Below are 20000 nucleotides of genomic sequence, written 5' to 3'. Positions count from 1 at the left end.
TTGTTGGTTTCATTGGTGATTGGTTGGCTTCTTGAATCAGGGTGTAAACCTTCAAACAGAGAAAAATAAAGGTTAACAACATTGCCAAACAATCAAATGATAATCTTCTTTAAACAATTTTCCAATCAAGCAATATTTAAGCAATAAAGTATTTTACACAAAATGTTATGTTGGTCACGTCACATGAGATGTGATGTTATCTTGGTCACGTCAACATAAGATAATGGGTATAAAAAGTGTCTTGCTTTCTTTTGGCCGTGGAATGACCTGCAATCCAGACTAAAATTGGCCTCAAAAGTTCCTTTGAGAAGTTTCAAAAGAGTCATCTTAAATGTACAGTCCATTACATTGCAGAGATTAAAATAGGGTGCATCTTGGTCACGTCACATGAGATGTAATGTTATGTTGGTCGCATCACATAAGATGTAATGTTATCTTGGTCACATCACATAAGATGTAATGTTATCTTGGTCGCATCACATAAGATGTAATGTTATCTTGGTCACATCACATGAGATGTAATGTTATCTTGGTCGCATCACATAAGATGTAATGTTATCTTGGTCGCATCACATAAGATGTAATGTTATCTTGGTCACATCACATGAGATGTAATGTTATCTTGGTCACGTCACATAAGATGTAATGTTAAGTTGATGTAATTCAGTAACAATGTGCATATCGTCAGTACTCAGGCGTCACAGTCGACCCGTTACATAAGGGTCTGTGTGTTACTCATTGACCGGCATTACCTTGGACTTGACCACAGAGTGGACTGGATGTCTGTCCACGCCAACCAACAACCCCATCTCTGCTTCACTCTCACCCTGAGCTCAGCCTTCTGCACACAGACACACAGACACACTGATCATCCAGCATGCATGCACGCACGCACGCACGCAGGGCAGGAGATAAGATAACACAGAGCGTTATTGATCCCCAGAGGGAAACACATGCAGGCGTCATGAGTCATGACAGCATTCTGTCACGTCCCACGTTGCCATGTCAGGAGGAAATACAGGGAAACGCAGGCGTCATAACAACCGTCTGCTGGGTTATGGTTAGGGTGAGGGTTATGGTTAGGGTGAGGGTGAGGGTTAGGGTGAGGGTTATGGTTAGGGTGAGGGTTATGGCTAGGGTGAGGGTTATGGTTAGGGTGAGGGTTATGGTTAGGGTGAGGGTTATGGCTAGGGTGAGGGTTATGGTTAGGGTGAGGGTTATGGTTAGGGTGAGGGTTTGGGGTAGGTAGTCGATCAGACCAATGGTATGTGGGACCAAAGCATAGTAACCGAACTGGTGAGCTTACAGAGATGGGTGTTGGCAGAGATGTTATTGGTGTGGGATAGTATTGTATAGTAACATATGTATAGTATAGTATAGTTATGTATAGTATTGTATAGTAACATAATGCTTATTGCTTAAACACAGAAAGGGGTTCCCGTCCTGAATGGGCAAGAACCGGACGTACGCATCAGCAAAATGTCCCTCCCATGATCTAAAATGGAAAACAGGTTTGCTGTAAACATTCCAACAGACATCGGTGCAGAAGAATATACGTCCTGACGCCACTGGTTGACAGCTGGGAGATAACGGAAGGACAGAATAAGTGCCGAAACTCTGCTGGTTGACAGGGAGATAACGGAAAGGACAGAATAAGTGCCGAAACTCTGCTGGTTGACAGGGAGATAAGGGAAGGAGAGATTGTTGCCGGTATAGGGACGAAAGCCACCAGCATTACTCAGCAGACAGACAGACAGACAGACAGACAGACAGACAGACAGACAGACAGACAGACAGACGGACAAGACCAATGTCTGTCTGTCTGTCTTTCATTTATGGACGGACGGACGGACGGCCTTCGGCCTGGTGGAGACAATAATTATTTTGATCAACGTTTGTGGTACCAACATCAATACAGCATGGAATCCTGGACAAAATCTTATCTAACGATAACAAAATATAAGTTTGGGGTCTGAGGGGCACTCTCTCTCTCTCTCTCTCTCTCTCTCTCTCTCTCTCTCTCTCTCTCTCTCTCTCTCTCTCTCTCTCTCTCGCTCTCACACACACACACACACACACACACACACACACACACACACACACACACACACACACACACACACACACACACACACACACACACACACACACACACACACACACACACACACACACACACACACACACACACACACACACACACACACACACACACACAGAGATAACAGTGATAACAGATAACTACTATCTGTTATCTGTTCTGCGGTGTGTGTGTGTGTGTGTGTGTGTGTGTGTGTGTGTGTGTGAGGTTGTATACAGTATGTGTTCATTCAGTCAGTCATATCGTACCGTACAGCTGCCTGCACCTCTCGCTCTGTTGGAAAACATGCACACCAAGAACTCCTGGTAAATCACACCACTCTTTTTTTATGTGTTCACATCTTCATTCACCGGCAGGGCTGTGTGTGCGTGTGCGTGTGCGTGTGCGTGTGTGTGTGTGTGTGTGTGTGTGTGTGTCAATGCAGATTGGGAGAGAGAGTGAGAGAGTGTAGTGTTGATTCTGTCGACTAATGCTATGTTCGTCGACTACCTTTTTTCACTGATGAAAACTAAATGGAAATCAAATGAAAACTAAGCTATACGTCGACTGAAACTAAGACTAAATATATTGACAATTTCGTCAACAAATAAAAGCTAGAATAAAACGTTAGGAAGGGACGACTAGTGGACAAGAGATCCAGTAGAAGTAAAAGAAAAGTGGTTGCTTATACACGCTCACAATGTGTCGCGCTGTGAGCTTGTAACTAACTTGTAGGCCTATAACTAAAGCTGTCAAATAATTGCAAAGTAGCCTATACATTTGCCATATTTGCCTCTCTGAGATGTAGTGAAGTTTACTTAGGACAATCAACTTCGCAATAATTGAGTTTAATGTACTTAGAGCACTGTGTCTGTAGCTGACAACAAATATGTTTGCCACATATTGAGCGATCCGACTCTCACCTCAAAACATTCAAGTGTCAAGTGTGTTAATTGCAAGGCATTTAATTAACAGCATATAAATATGCACGGCCCAATACTTAACATTTTGGGGGTGCCAGTTGTTGTAAACGCTGAGACGCTGCAACGCTCTATAGGATCCAAACACCAGGTTGATTGAGAGCCACGCGTTATAGTTATTGTGTGGGATATATACTCGTACCGTAAGTTTTACAGTAGACGAAGGCTTCTTAGAAGTGTGTCTGTCTGCCGTTTATTAGCTTAGAAGAACCTTTGACCCAAGTTCAAAGAAGTCCTTTGTCACAACATGACATAATATTTGTAACAACTGTAATAACTGTAAACCATTTATCACATCAATAAAGTGTTCTATTCTCGCACACTGCAGTAACATGTGTTCATTTAACACCGAGAGGAGACGGATTAAAAACAGAAACCTGTGTTCCAAAATAATCCGGTGTATATAGTTCTTATTCATATTCATATTTTCAGATGCGGTCGGCAGCCAATTCAGTATCATTTGTGGGGTCTTTGACATAAAAGATTGAGCACCACTGATACAGAAACATGAGGTATTTCAGAAAACTGACAGGATTTAGAAGACATTTCGAAGTCCGGTCTAAATGGGTTAAAAAGGTTATCTTAAAAAATAAATAAAAAAGGTCCCGAATAGAGTGCCGCAGTCCCTCCCCCTTTCAGAAAAACGAGTGGCCCAGGAAATGAAACCCCAATGCATTCTTCCATCTGCACTTCTAATATAATTTATTTAAAGACGGTTACGCCGCGGACAAAGCCAACTCGGATCGTGACAAATCATGACAATGAACACAATGTTTTGGGGCCGATCAAATCATTAGAAAGAAGAAAAGAAAGTCAGGATACAACACTATTTGTTTTGTTTTTCGTCTTATAAATTATTTGATCGGCCCAAAACATTGTGTTCATTGTCCCCCCTTGACAAAAGGGCAGGGGGTGCTCCAGCACCCACTAGTGTCTATTTGTGCACGCCACTGACCGCATCACTATCGTGGCAATAATAATCACGTTAATGAACCCACACCCTCTCGTGTAATATTATCGCTTAATTAAAAACAGTTGTTCTTCCCTCGTTTCCCTTCCTTATCCTTCCATAGCTGCTGCTGCTCCTTCGAGGAATACAAGCACACCACCGATTGGCTGCTGAACCAGACCAGCCACCGGCCCAAGATGGCCGTGATCTGCGGCACGGGGCTGGGCATGCTGGCCGACGTGGTCAGCGACAAGCAGACCTTCCGCTACCAGGACATCCCCAACTTCCCCGTCAGCACAGGTGAGATAATTAATGACCTGCTCAGCGAACAAGCTATAGTCTGGGAAAATTGGCCTCAGATCCTGTGCAGCAGGGGGCGTGGCCCAGGGGCGTGGCCGAGGGGCGTGGCCCAGTGCGTTGCGTTTCAAATGAAATGCGAATCAAAAGACAGGGGCGGGTTCCACATGGAGTGGGCACTACATCTAAATAAGACGGAAGGGAAACAATTGCTCCTTGAGCGGTGGTGGCCTACTACAATTCAATTTGGAATTGGATTCCCTTCGGACTATTTTCATGGTATGCACAGTGCTTCAGACCGGAAAGGGGAGTGTCCGCTCAGATTCTGAGCGCAACGTACTTCCCTCACAGGGATACGGTCCTTTTTTCCCCCCAGAAGTCTTTCTCGCCCGCCTAGTGGCGAGAAATAAAACTTCTGGGAACTCAGATTAGCGACAAGCAGACCTAGACATACTCAGTGGCGTGCACATGTAGACATTTAGAGACATACTCAGTATGTAGACATGTAGACATTTAGAGGGGCAGGCGGTGATCAAGTGGAAAGAAAAGGGCACCTTGCGCAGCGCGTCGTGGAACCGGCTGGTTGCCATAACCCATTTTGGGGCGGGAACCCGTTTTGGTGTTAGCATTATGGTATGCTTTTAGCTATTGAAAAAAAAGCAGATCTACAAGCTCATAGCGCGCCACTCGGTGGCGCGCTATGAGCGTGTAGATCTGCTATTTCTTTTTAAATCGAAGAACCACTGACATTGAAACATAGCTTTAGATTGTGGGGGGCCTAAAGAATATAGTAGAAGCGTTTATTTTATCAAGAATTGATCAATGTCACTGCATGGTCCACATTAAGAAAAAACTAGAAGAGCACATTGCCAAAAGGTGCTCTAGCACGCCCTAGTGTCTATCTGTGCACGCCACTGGACCTATACACATACTGCTACACCAGACTACGGTATCTGTCCTATACACTGGACCTATACACATACTGCTACACCAGACTACGGTATCTGTCCATGCCTAACAGGAACAAACCTTTCAGTGATTTCCCCTATTGCTTCTGTTATGGCTGACTCTGGGGCCATAACAGAAGAAGGGGAAACCACACCGGAGGTATAGCCTGGGAACCATTTCATTTAGGGTATATGTAATGATCCTGTCGGGGAGCGGATGATATCGTTACGTCATGTTGTAGTATTGTTTTGTAGTCGACAGGCAGGAACAACAGGTGGCAACTGTAGGGAAAAGGAAGGAACCTTCCTTTTTTTCTCAATAAAAGCTACAGGCTACGAGAGCTTTTATTGAGGGAAAAGGAAGGAACCTTTCTTTTATTGTCATTCATACTGATAGCTTATCACCGCGGTGTAGTTTTTTGAAGGGTTAGAAAACTACAACATTACGTCATTGATCAGCTATCACCGCTTCACCCCCGACACATCTCGTATGAAGGTGAAGGTGAATTAACTTATCACCCAAAATTTGCCGATCTACAAGCTTATAATGCTCGCATTGCGCCGCATTGTGAGTATATGAATTGTATAGTAGCCTAACTGAAGTTTTCATATAGAATTATAGTGGAGTAAAAATACAATATTTTCGAGATGTGGTGGGGTAGAAGTCAGTCAGTCAGTCAGTTGATAACCTGCATGGGGGACAGACAGACAGACAGACAGACAGACAGACAGACAGACAGACAGACAGACAGACAGACAGACAGACAGACAGACAGACAGACAGACTTTGTTTGACTCAACCACGTACAGTACACTATTATCATGACGGTCACCAGTTCAATGACCGGCCCAGCCACTGATAGCTCTGAAACATGCCGTACTGGCCTGTGTGTGTGTTTGTTGTGAGACGTGGGCGTTTTAACACACCCTACTACGCCAACATCATTCACACTCGTAATAACCGCGTGTGTGCTTATGTGTGTGTGTGTGAGAGAGATGTGTGTGCGTGAGCGTGTGCACGCGCGTGCATGCGTGCGTGCACATGCTTTGAGAATCACAGAAGACACATTTAAGTTCGGTATAGCAACATATTTAACCAACATAAAGTTACGTTTTTTTTTTTTCTTAAAATCTTTATCCCACGATTTTGTAACCCAGTTTTTCTTATCACCCAGTGCCAATTATCTAATGTAATCCTGGGCGCTACACTTCCTCTGCCAACCTGGCCACGTAGCGCGTGGAAGGGACACGTTATTCCGACCAGTTCCTTTCCCCTCCATCAGGCGCCCCGGCTGGCCAGGGGGAGGTAGTTTTAGAGACCAGGATTACGAAATGTTTTTGTGACATAAAGTTAAGTTTAGTGGTTTTATATTAAAACACTAAGCAGACAAAGCAGAACTATTATATATTCATAATGTTATAATCTCACATTTAGCAGCTGCAGCCACACAGGAACCAGCTTTACTTCATTATTATTATTTTGATTGGAAACGAGGGAAAAAAATAAAACCTGACTTTAGAATTAAATGAACAACAAATCTCATTTGTAAAAGCAACGGGGGGAGGGGAGTCGCAATCTGTGAACTCAGAAACTCACCGCGCCTGCTGAGGGGTTGTCCATCCATCCATCCATCTTCAACCGCTTATCCGTAGTCGGGTCGCGGGGGCAACAGCTCCACCAGAGAGCTCCAGACTTCCCTCTCCTCCAGAGCAACATTAGTGACTTCCTCCCTGGGGGATCCCGAGGCGTTCCAAGGCCAGTGAGTCCATGTGTTTCCTCCTTGAAATTGGCCGCCGACCCCCCCATCTGAAAATATGTTAAAAACGTTCGCTAAAGAATATGTCTTCAACATTCGCGGCACATTCTCAAGATCTTAAAAAAAAAAAAAAATAGCAGACCTACAAGCTCGTAGTGCAGCACTCGGGTGCCACGCTATGAGCTTGTAGATCTGGTGGTGAAATGACTATCCCTAACTATCTCTAACGCTAACCTAAACATAACCGTAAGCACGGGAGCAGTGCATGTTCGCCAACCTTAATGCATGTTTTGGCCACTAAAAAACACCAAAATTGGTTCCCGTCCTGAATGTTAAATATTTGAGTACTTGTTTTACCACTGGAGCTCACAGGCCTCATGGTCGTGCACACATAGACATCAAAGGGTGCTTCAGCCCCATGCCCTTTTACCCGTCTGTAAAACAACTGCCCTCTCCAGACCAACGAATGCAGCGTTTACTACATGGTGAAAGAAATGCACAATGCCCTCCTCTCCTTTCCATGCCATGCTGGAAGATTCTGCGTTGAACAGATTTGTTTAGAAATCCATTTCGTTATATCACATCTCCACTATAGCTAAAGAGCGCTGGGTAGTGTCCCCCGAAAATAGCTGATCTACAAGCTCTCAGCGCATTGCGCTGCGACTCGTTGAGAGCTTGTAGATCAGCATTATTTTATAATTTATAGCTATTGGAAAAAAGCAGATCTATACAAGGTCGTATAGCCGCGGCACTAGCTTGTAAAGGTCTGCTATTTTTTGAAGATTTGTGAAAATGTGGTGCAAATCTTTGAATATATATTCTTTCAGAGCGAACCTTTTGAACTCTAATCTTTGCTTCAGGAACAACAACGCATTTTCAGATGGGGGTCAATTAATTACATATATTTGTTGGGGGTCCTTAATTGACTAACACTTTAAGGTACCCTCACAAAAAACATGCAGTAATCCTGGTCTCTATACTGCCTCCCCCTGGCCAGCCGGGGCGCCTGATGGAGGGGAAAGGAACTGGTCTCTATACTGCCTGCCCCTGGCCAGCCGGGGCGCCTGATGGAGGGAAAAGGAACTGGTTGGAATAACGTGTTCCTTCCACGCGCTATACGTCCAACCAGGGAAACTCCCCCCTGTCAGGTGTAAAGGAGCAACTTGGACACTCAGGCATGAAGGAAGTATTTATCGTGGGATAAAAAAATATATTATAAAAAAAAAGAAACAACATAAAAACTGTCAAGATTTAGAAGAAGATTTTATAGAATCGTCCTCGGGTCAGAACGGGATAACGGGTTCACTTCGGAGCACTCGATAATTCAACGTGTGTCCAGTGGACATAATCACCACCATCCTCAGCAGCTTAACCCATTCTGACCTGAGATCAGATTCTAAAAAATGTCTTCTACATCCTGACAGTTTTCATTCTGACTTGAGATCAGATTAAAAAAAAATTCTTCTACATCCTGACAGTTTTCTGAAAAAGCGATTTTTTCAAAAATAGCAGACCTACAAGCTCGTAGCGCGCCACTCGGTGGCGCGCTACGAGCTTGTAGATCTGCTTCCTTCATGCCTGAGTGTCCAAGTTGCTCCTTTACACCTGACAGGGCTGGCCAGGGGCCAGGGGGAGGCAGTTTAGAGACCAGGATTACTGCATCCTACCTACCCTAGGGGACACGGGGAGAACATGTGAGGGTACCTACCCTAGGGGACACGGGGAGAACATGCAAACTCCACACAGACATTTTTCAATAGCTAAAGCATAACATAATGCTGACACCAAAAAGGGGTTCCCGTTCAGAATGCGATAATAATTCCCCGTGGTAGATATTACCGCCTATTTTTACCCCCACCTTCATATCTTATTCATGGATGCTAGTTATTCATTCTCGGGCTCCTTTTCAAGCAGGCTGTACTGTAGTAGTAATGTATCAGTTTGTACATTAGCCGCACAGCTGTGACATGCGGAAATCCTAAGTAATTACGGTGACAGTACTAAATAATGACGACAACTTTGCTGTACTGTAACCGCTCGGCTGTGACACTCACACAGACACAGAGAAGGCTCAAACTACGACAGTGACACTCACACAGACACAGAGAAGGCTCAAACTACGACAGTGACACTCACACAGACACAGAGAAGGCTCAAACTACGACAGTGACACTCACACAGACACAGAGAAGGCTCAAACTACGACAGTGACACTCACACAGACACAGAGAAGGCTCAAACTACGACAGTGACACTCACACAGACGCAGAGAAGGCTCAAACAACGACAGTGACACTCACACAGACACAGAGAAGGCTCAAACAACGACAGTGACACTCACACAGACGCAGAGAAGGCTCAAACAACGACAGTGACACTCACACAGACACAGAGAAGGCTCAAACTACGACAGTGACACTCACACAGACAGAGAAGGCTCAAACTACGACAGTGACACTCACACAGACGCAGAGAAGGCTCAAACAACGACAGTGACACTCACACAGACACAGAGAAGGCTCAAACTACGACAGTGACACTCACACAGACACAGAGAAGGCTCAAACAACGACAGTGACACTCACACAGACGCAGAGAAGGCTCAAACAACGACAGTGACACTCACACAGACGCAGAGAAGGCTCAAACTACGACAGTGACACTCACACAGATGCAGAGAAGGCTCAAACTACGACAGTGACACTCACACAGACGCAGAGAAGGCTCAAACTACGACAGTGACACTCACACAGACGCAGAGAAGGCTCAAACTACGACAGTGACACTCACACAGACGCAGAGAAGGCTCAAACTACGACAGTGACACTCACACAGACACAGAGAAGGCTCAAACTACGACAGTGACACTCACACAGACACAGAGAAGGCTCAAACTACGACAGTGACACTCACACAGACGCAGAGAAGGCTCAAACTACGACAGTGACTCTCACACAGACACAGAGAAGGCTCAAACTACGACAGTGACTCTCACACAGACACAGAGAAGGTCACACAGATCACAGTCCTAGAGAACTGGAAGCATGCCTCCATGGACACAGACACAAACCACAGTCCTAGAGAACTCGAAGCATGCCTCCATGAACACAGACACAGACCACAGTCCTAGAGAACTCGAAGCATAACCCCATGATCACAGACACAAACCAGTCCTAGAGAACTGGAAGCATGCCTCCATGAACACAGACACAAACCACAGTCCTAGAGAACTGGAAGCATGCCTCCATGAACACAGACACAAACCACAGTCCTAGAGAACTGGAAGCATGCCTCCATGAACACAGACACAAACCACAGTCCTAGAGAACTGGAAGCATGCCTCCATGAACACAGACACAAACCAGTCCTTGAGAACTCGAAGCATGCCCCCATGAACACAGACACAAACCACAGTCCTAGAGAACTCGAAGCATGACCCCATGAACACAGACACAAACCACAGTCCTAGAGAACTGGTGTGTAAAAGGTATTAAGTTTAACCCGTGTGTGTGTGTGTGTGTGTGTGTGTGTGTGTGTGTGTGTGTGTGTGTGTGTGTGTGTGTGTGTGTGTGTGTGTGTGTGTGTGTGTAGTTGCAGGTCACGAAGGCTGTCTGGTGTTCGGGACCATCAAGGAGAAGTCCTGTGTGTTCATGCAGGGTCGTTTCCACCTGTACGAAGGATACTCTCTCTGCAAGGTAAGACCCTCCCCTTCCTGTTCACCTGTACGACCCTACCCTTCCTGCTCACCTGTATGACCCTCCCCTCACTGTTCAGTTAAGTTTTTTTTAAGTTATGTTTTTTTTTAAGTTAAGTTTTTGCGATTGATGCAACACACTCCATATTTGGACGTATAGCTGCTTTGGGGACTCCTTATATGGTTATGGCTGAGTCATGGTGACATGAGTGTGATGGCGTGACAGCTGCGCCCTCTGGTGGCGGGCAGGTGGTGTAACAGCGGGACAGACACACAGACAGACAGACAGACAGACAGACATGATCTACTAGGTCTCATAGTTAGTGCTCACTGCGTTCACAAATACATTCTGGCCTTGACAGCCCATACCTCCACACTGAGGCCTTGACAGCCCATACCTCCACACTGAGGCCTTGACAGCCCATACCTCCACACTGAGGCCTTGACAGCCCATACCTCCACACTGAGGCCTTGACAGCCCATACCTCCACACTGAGGCCTTGACAGCCCATACCTCCACACTGAGGCCTTGACAGCCCATACCTCCACACTGAGGCCTTGACAGCCCATACCTCCACACTGAGGCCTTGACAGCCCATACCTCCACACTGAGGCCTTGACAGCCCATACCTCCACACCGAGGCCTTGACAGCCCATACCTCCACACTGAGGCCTTGACAGCCCATACCTCCACACTGAGGCCTTGACAGCCCATACCTCCACACCGAGGCCTTGACAGCCCATACCTCCACACTGAGGCCTTGACAGCCCATACCTCCACACTGAGGCCTTGACAGCCCATACCTCCACACTGAGGCCTTGACAGCCCATACCTCCACACTGAGGCCTTGACAGCCCATACCTCCACACCGAGGCCTTGACAGCCCATACCTCCACACTGAGGCCTTGACAGCCCATACCTCCACACTGAGGCCTTGACAGCCCATACCTCCACACCGAGGCCTTGACAGCCCATACCTCCACACTGAGGCCTTGACAGCCCATACCTCCACACTGAGGCCTTGACAGCCCATACCTCCACACTGAGGCCTTGACAGCCCATACCTCCACACTGAGGCCTTGACAGCCCATACCTCCACACTGAGGCCTTGACAGCCCATACCTCCACACTGAGGCCTTGACAGCCCATACCTCCACACTGAGGCCTTGACAGCCCATACCTCCACACTGAGGCCTTGACAGCCCATACCTCCACACTGAGGCCTTGACAGCCCCATACCTCCACACTGAGGCCTTGACAGCCCATACCTCCACACTGAGGCCTTGACAGCCCATACCTCCACACTGAGGCCTTGACAGCCCATACCTCCACACTGAGGCCTTGACAGCCCATACCTCCACACTGAGGCCTTGACAGCCCATACCTCCACACTGAGGCCTTGACAGCCCATACCTCCACACTGAGGCCTTGACAGCCCATACCTCCACACTGAGGCCTTGACAGCCCATACCTCCACACTGAGGCCTTGACAGCCCATACATCCTCAGGTTCCATTTGTACACTCTCAGAGTTACAGACCCATAAGGGTACATTTGGTTCCAAACTATCATTTAGCTGGGGACCCCCTGGAACCCCCATAGTGAATTAAACAAGGTTAAAGTCACGTTATGCATGCTCACATACCCTCTATAATGGGTAAAAACTAGTACAGTCAGAGGACACGTAAAAGCGAACACATAAGCAAACAATATCAAAACTCAAAACACGCCGTGAGTTTTTAACCCATTCTGACCTGAGATCAGATTCATACGAGGTTTCCACTGGACACACACTGGTCTGATTATAACCCATTCTGACCTGAGATCAGATTCATACTATTTTTCAATAGCTAAAGCATAACATGATGCTATAACACCAAACATGGGTTCCCGTTCAGAATGGGTTAAGTCTATTTATTTATTTGTGGCTGTTTTTCTGACATTGTCTAATCTTGCCCCTTCTTACTAATCCACATTACGGAGAAATAAAGAAATAAATAAAGTCCTTCCACAAAACACAAAAAACTAATTAATCTAGCAAATCCTCTTTAAAATATAAACAGCTATAATTAAAACTGAACTGAAGTAGAAAACGAAAAGTCAAGATGAAATAACAGAAAATATGAAAAGTGCTATATACTGTATTATTCCATTTAGACAAAACAAATGTCTTCTAAATGTCTCACAGTTTTCTCATCAGTGGTGCTCCATATTTCATGTCAAGGAGGACCACAGAAATGTACGGGAACCCCTATTGGTGCAGTTTTAAGCCTTAAGTTATACTTTAGCTATTGAAAAAAATAGCAGATCTACAAGCTCGCATATAGCGGGCACCGAGTGCCGTGCTCACGAGCTTGTAGCAGGTCTGCTATTTTTGACAAATCATGAAAATGTGGCACACTGAGGTGATCATTCATTCATCCATCCATTCATTCATTCATTCATTCATTCATCAGTCACATTGAGGTGCTCATGGTGGAACAGTGGTAATGAATGCATGAATTAATTCATTAATTCATTCATTCATTCATCAGTCACATTGATGCCGTTGTCTCTCTGTGGCTCATCGTGTTGGTCTTAAAAAAAACCCTCTTATGTCCAATATTTTCATATATTTTTAAAATGTTTCTGAGTGGCTGCAGGCCTGCAGCCACAGAGCCACTCTGAGGCAGATCTGCTATTTTCATTATTTAAAACTATGTGGGGAAAGCTGTCACTGAAAATATTGATTCATTTTAATGTTTTATTTTTTTATTTTGTATTTTTTTCATTTAGTCAGAAATGTATTACCCAATACCTATACACCAACTTTAAATGAAGGCTGTGGTGAAGAATAACGATAAGCCTCTGTGTGGACCTCGGGGGTCTAGTCAAGGTCAAGTGCTCTCCGGAGAGACCGAAGGCTGCCGCGGAACATTAACTTTATCTATACGCATCAGACAGAGGCTGGTCTGGGATCAGCCCAGCCTGCTGAAGGCCAGGGGTTTCATCAGACAGGCTGGCCTGGGATCAGCCCAGCCTGCTGAAGGCTGCCCCGGAACATTAACTTTATCTATACGGATCTGACAGGCTGGCCTGGGATCAGCCCCAGCCTGTCTGAAGGAACATTAACTTTATCTATACGCATCTGACAGAGGCTGGTCTGGGATCAGCCCCAGCCTGTCTGAAGGAACATTAACTTTATCTATACGCATCTGACAGAGGCTGGCCTGGGATCAGCCCCAGCCTGCTGAAGGCCAGGGCTTTTCATTTACACTTTCATACTATATTCCTGGTGTATTTTAATGCAGAGAGAGAGAGAGAGAGAGAGAGAGAGAGAGAGAGAGAGAGAGAGAGAGAGAGAGAGAGAGAGAGAGAGAGAGACAGAGAGAGAGAGAGAAAGAGAGAGAGTCCTACTGTCTGTCTCTCCTACACTGTCTCCCTCTCAGCTGTCCTACTGTCTGTCTCTCCTACACTGTCTCCCTCTCAGCTGTCCTACTGTCTGTCTCTCCTACACTGTCTCCCTCTCAGCTGTCCTACTGTCTGTCTCTCCTACACTGTCTCCCTCTCAGCTGTCCTACTGTCTGTCTCTCCTACACTGTCTCCCTCTCAGCTGTCCTACTGTCTGTCTCTCCTACACTGTCTCCCTCTCAGCTGTCCTACTGTCTGTCTCTCCTACACTGTCTCCCTCTCAGCTGTCCTACTGTCTGTCTCTCCTACACTGTCTCCCTCTCAGCTGTCCTACTGTCTGTCTCTCCTACACTGTCTCCCTGTCAGCTGTCCTACTGTCTGTCTCTCCTACACTGTCTCCCTGTCAGCTGTCCTACTGTCTGTCTCTCCTACACTGTCTCCCTCTCAGCTGTCCTACTGTCTGTCTCTCCTACACTGTCTCCCTCTCAGCTGTCCTACTGTCTGTCTCTCCTACACTGTCTCCCTCTCAGCTGTCCTACTGTCTGTCTCTCCTACACTGTCTCCCTCTCAGCTGTCCTACTGTCTGTCTCTCCTACACTGTCTCCCTCTCAGCTGTCCTACTGTCTGTCTCTCCTACACTGTCTCCCTCTCAGCTGTCCTACTGTCTGTCTCTCCTACACTGTCTCCCTGTCAGCTGTCCTACTGTCTGTCTCTCCTACACTGTCTCCCTGTCAGCTGTCCTACTGTCTGTCTCTCCTACACTGTCTCCCTCTCAGCTGTCCTACTGTCTGTCTCTCCTACACTGTCTCCCTCTCAGCTGTCCTACTGTCTGTCTCTCCTACACTGTCTCCCTCTCAGCTGTCCTACTGTCTGTCTCTCCTACACTGTCTCCCTCTCAGCTGTCCTACTGTCTGTCTCTCCTACACTGTCTCCCTCTCAGCTGTCCTACTGTCTGTCTCTCCTACACTGTCTCCCTCTCAGCTGTCCTACTGTCTGTCTCTCCTACACTGTCTGTCTCTCAGCTGTCCTACTGTCTGTCTCTCCTACACTGTCTGTCTCTCAGCTGTCCTACTGTCTGTCTCTCCTACACTGTCTGTCTCTCAGCTGTCCTACTGTCTGTCTCTCCTACACTGTCTGTCTCTCAGCTGTCCTACTGTCTATCTCTCCTACACTGTCTGTCTCTCAGCTGGCCTACTGTCTGTCATGAGTTCTGGTTTGTGGAATAACTCTTACTCTCACTCTTTGACTTATCATTTTTGTAATCTCCTTATCTTTTTTTTTAATCTGTCTGGCTATGTTGTCTTATCTGCCCTGTTTCCGTTCTTGTGTCTGTCTGTGTCTGTGTCTGTGTCTGTGTCAGTTCAGTACAGAAGTGATATTTCTCGAGAAATGCATGTTGCTTGCTTACCGCACTATGATTACGATAAAGTCGCTCGATAATCCCTCGCGTTCGTATTTTGAACGAGAGGCATGTTGTTGAAGTCAGAAAATGAAGAGCTTAGTTAAATCCATCTCAGAACCACGGAGAGCTCCTTAGATTAGGAGATACGAGGCATTCTTTTTCCGAGTGGTAACCAGCGAAGATCTACAAGCTCACAACGCGTCGCAGCACGACACGTTGTGAGCTTGTAGATCGCCGACGGCATCAAGGCAAAAATACATCTTGTTCGACTGAATCAACCGTAGATTTAGTCGACTAAAAATCTTATGATGTTTACTCGACTATAACTAGACTAACGCAAAAACATCCCAGGTGACCAAAGTGTGACTAAAACTTAATGAAAACTATTCAAGAGACTATGACTAAAACTAAATTCTGCTGCCAAAAACAACACTGTTATAGTGTTATACTGAACGCAATGTTACAGACATTAAAGGACAGACTACACAATGTTACAGACATTAAAGGACAGACTACACAATGTTACAGACATTAAAGGACAGACTACACAATGTTACAGACATTAAAGGACAGACTACACAATGTTACAGACATTAAAGGACAGACTACACAATGTTACAGACATTAAAGGACAGACTACACAATGTTACAGACATTAAAGGACAGACTACACAATGTTACAGACATTAAAGGACAGACTACACAATGTTACAGACATTAAAGGACAGACTACACAATGTTACAGACATTAAAGGACAGACTACACAATGTTACAGACATTAAAGGACAGACTACACAATGTTACAGACATTAAAGGACAGACTACACAATGTTACAGACATTAAAGGACAGACTACACAATGTTACAGACATTAAAGGACAGACTACACAATGTTACAGACATTAATAATGACAGTACACACACACACACACACACACACACACACACACACACACACACACACACACACCACCAACCAAAATGAAATAAAGATGCAAGCAAGGCATGCCCACATGCCACAAACAGCCCCCCTCTCTCTCCCTCTCCCTCTCCCTCCCTCCCACCCCCCCCCCCCCCCCCCTCTCTCTCTCTCTCAACCCGCCATTCTTTCACATCATGGGTGCGTTCGGAAATGCGCCCTGAACGCACTGGTGTGCTCTCTTGTCGTTCCGTTTATTCAGTGCATTCAGTGCACTTATTCAGTTGTCGTTCGAAAATCCAGTGCGCTGCCTGTGCACCGGGTGTGTGCCGAGTGCCCGCACTGAGAGACCCTAACCCTGAAGCTGGGGTCGTCCACTGAGCGACCCTAACCCTGAAGCTGGGGTCGTCCACTGAGCGACCCTAACCCTGAAGCTGGGGTCGTCCACTGAGCGACCCTAACCCTGAAGCTGGGGTCGTCCACTGAGCGACCCTAACCCTAAAGCTGGGGTCGTCCACTGAGAGACCCTAACCCTGAAGCTGGGGTCGTCCACTGAGCGACCCTAACCCTGAAGCTGGGGTCGTCCACTGAGCGACCCTAACCCTGAAGCTGGGGTCGTCCACTGAGAGACCCTACCCTGAAGCTGGGGTCGTCCACTGAGAGACCCTAACCCTGAAGCTGGGGTCGTCCACTGAGAGACCCTACCCTGAAGCTGGGGTCGTCCACTGAGAGACCCTACCCTGAAGCTGGGGTCGTCCACTGAGAGACCCTACCCTGAAGCTGGGGTCGTCCACTGAGAGACCCTAACCCTGAAGCTGGGGTCGTCCACTGAGAGACCCTACCCTGAAGCTGGGGTCGTCCACTGAGAGACCCTAACCCTGAAGCTGGGGTCGTCCACTGAGAGACCCTACCCTGAAGCTGGGGCCGTCCGGTGTTGAATCGGTGTTAATGAGTCACAGCTGTGGTCGTTCGTAAATAAGGCACACTGAACGCACTCTGTGACGTCACCGCCCACCACACTGGACAAACTGACCACATTCCCGGTGCGCATTTCCGAACGCACCCCATAATAAACCAACAACACACGAGCAGGCGTTGTGATTCGGTCATAAGCCAGTGACCTCACAGCCTGAGCCTTAGGGCCTTAGGGCTGAGCAGAGGCCTCTCATTGGCTCAGGGGCTGAGAGGTGGGCCTTAGGGCTTTGTTTTTGGTTGGTTTTGCCTCGCCTTGCCATCGCTTCATTCTCCTCGTCTTTGCCTCTCTTGATTTCTGAGTGCGAGTGATAGTGATCAAGTCCTCCTGTCTTTAGTGGAGACGGTGATATAGTGACCTCTTGTCTTTACAGGTGACGTTCCCGGTGCGTATCTTCAAACTGCTGGGTGTGGAGACGGTGATAGTGACCAACGCCTCGGGAGGCCTGTGTCCAGACTTCAAGGTGGGCGACATCATGATCATCAAAGACCACATCAACCTGCCCGGCTTCGCTGGACAGCATCCGCTCTGTGGCCCCAACGACGAGAGGTAGGCTGTATGTATATGTATCGTCAGCAATAAGTATAAAGTACGTAGCCATGCCGAGCCTTGCCTAGCCAAGGGGCCACACGTTGAAGCACTGGCCTCATGTTTCTGTTAAGAGGAAGGACTGCAGGCGGACCCGTGGATTCATGACGAGGAAACCCCCGTGCAGCGTCTGGGCTTTAACAATGAGCGCTCGGTTGCACTTCCGCATTTGGGCACCAACATTTGGAGGTCAAATGCGGAAGAAGGCGGAGAAAAACGCGGAAGTAGACGGTCCCTCCGGGTGCTTCAAAACGCCACTGAGCAACTTCCAGTGACATGAATAGCGGAGGGGGCGGAACTTCGCACCAGATCAGTGCCAAGCAGGGAGGCAATGGGTCCCATTTTCAGAGTCTTTGGTATGAATTGGCCGGGGATCGAACCCCGACCTCCCAGTCTCAGGGCAGACACAAGGCCACAAGGCCATTGAGCAGCTGGTTCATCGTCATGCAATAGCAGATCTAAATAGCAGATCTACAAGCTCACAAGGTGTCGCGTCGCAATTTTCAAATGGTCGATAAAGTGGTTAATGTATAGCTTATGTTTTGTAATGATATTCCAAATCTACAAAGTAACTATAGAGTCTTCAAATAAATGTAGTGGAAATAAATGTAGAGTAAAAGTACCAAATCATTTGGACCTGAAATGAAGTGTGTGTGTGTGTGTGTGTGTGTGTGTGTGTGTGTGTGTGTGTGTGTGCATGTCCGTGCGTGCGTGTGTCCGTGCGTGCGTGCGTACCTGCGTGCGTCAGGTTCGGCATCCGGTTCCCGTGCATGTCGGACGCCTACAGTAAGGACCTGAGGAAGCTGGCCATGGACATCATCGGCGAGCTGGGCTACACCAACTTCGTGCGGGAGGGGGTGTACTGCATGGTGAGCGGGCCCAACTTCGAGACGGTGGCCGAGGCGCGCATGCTGCAGATCCTGGGCTCCGACTCTGTGGGTGAGTACAGTGTGTAAAGGAACTGTTCGAAATAACGAGTTTCCTTCCACGCGCTACATTCAGCCGCGGAAATCCCCCCCCCCCCCCCCTGTCAGGTGTAAAAGAAGCAGCTTGGACTCCTCATGCATAGAAGGGAGCATGAGGTAAGTCCGCTGCTCCCCTCAGGTTGGCAGAGGAAGTGTAGCGCCCAGGATTACATTAGATAATTGACACTGGGTGAAAAAATGGGTTGCAAAATCGTGGGATAAAAATTATATAAAAATAATCTATTCATTGAGACCTGAGACCAGATTCTAGTATGATTGATAAGACATTTTGGACTCAATGGGTTAAACTGACACCGAGGACTGTACTGTTGAAAATGGTCTACTGTAGTTATTATGTATGCAGAGTTCTGACAGGTTATTAAAAATACAACAATTACTATAATCTCTCTCTCTCTCTCTCTCTCTCTCTCTCTCATGCACATCCACAACAATAATTCTGTGTTTTTTTTAATGGCATCGGCCTTTCAAAACCTGTGATATAATGCTGAATGCTCAGGATTCCATGCACGCACGCACACACACACACACACACAGTCGCTCGCACACACACACACACACACACACACACACACACACACACACACACACACACACACACACACACACACACACACACACAGGTGCGTATAGTGGAGTGTTGTGTGGTTAATTGGATGTCCGGGGGGGTTACGGTATACAGTAAATAAATGATGGCGGTACAGTACAGTACAGTACAGTACGGTACGGTAGGGTGGCCGTGCTAACGCTAACGCTAACGCCCCTCTATAGCGGGCAGGTCAGCAGGTCACCTGCTGGGACACTAATTGGATCCTCTGCTCTGACTGCTGAGCGCTGTGACAAAAACACTCACCACATTAACCCATTCTGACCTGAGATCAGATTCTAAAAATGTCTTCTATGTCATGACAGTTTTCCATTCTGACCTGAGATCAGATTCTAAAAAATGTCTTCTACATCCTGACAGTTTTCCATTCTGACCTGAGATCAGATTCTAAAAATGTTCTTCTATGTCATGACAGTTTTCCATTCTGACCTGA

At 46.9% G+C, this 20000-nt stretch overlaps 1 protein-coding gene across 1 annotated transcript in view; it reads left to right on the top strand.

The window, feature by feature from the left end:
* Positions 1-2386: 2386 nt before the first annotated feature.
* The window catches only part of pnp4b (purine nucleoside phosphorylase 4b), a gene marked incomplete at both ends in the record, with an annotated part of 21627 nt that continues 4013 nt past the window's right edge, over positions 2387-20000 (top strand). The window contains 5 exons of the mRNA XM_080767237.1: positions 2387-2406; positions 4134-4309; positions 10602-10705; positions 17763-17938; positions 18726-18916. Of these exons, the coding sequence (XP_080623363.1) occupies positions 2387-2406; positions 4134-4309; positions 10602-10705; positions 17763-17938; positions 18726-18916 (667 nt within the window). The remainder of the gene's footprint in view (positions 2407-4133; positions 4310-10601; positions 10706-17762; positions 17939-18725; positions 18917-20000) is intronic.

This window comes from Protomyctophum bolini (assembly GCF_963924005.1).
Source record: "Protomyctophum bolini genome assembly, chromosome: 7".
Taxonomy (NCBI): domain Eukaryota; kingdom Metazoa; phylum Chordata; class Actinopteri; order Myctophiformes; family Myctophidae; genus Protomyctophum; species Protomyctophum bolini.
Note: the sequence above shows the minus strand (reverse complement) of the source record. Positions and strands in the feature narration are given on the sequence as shown.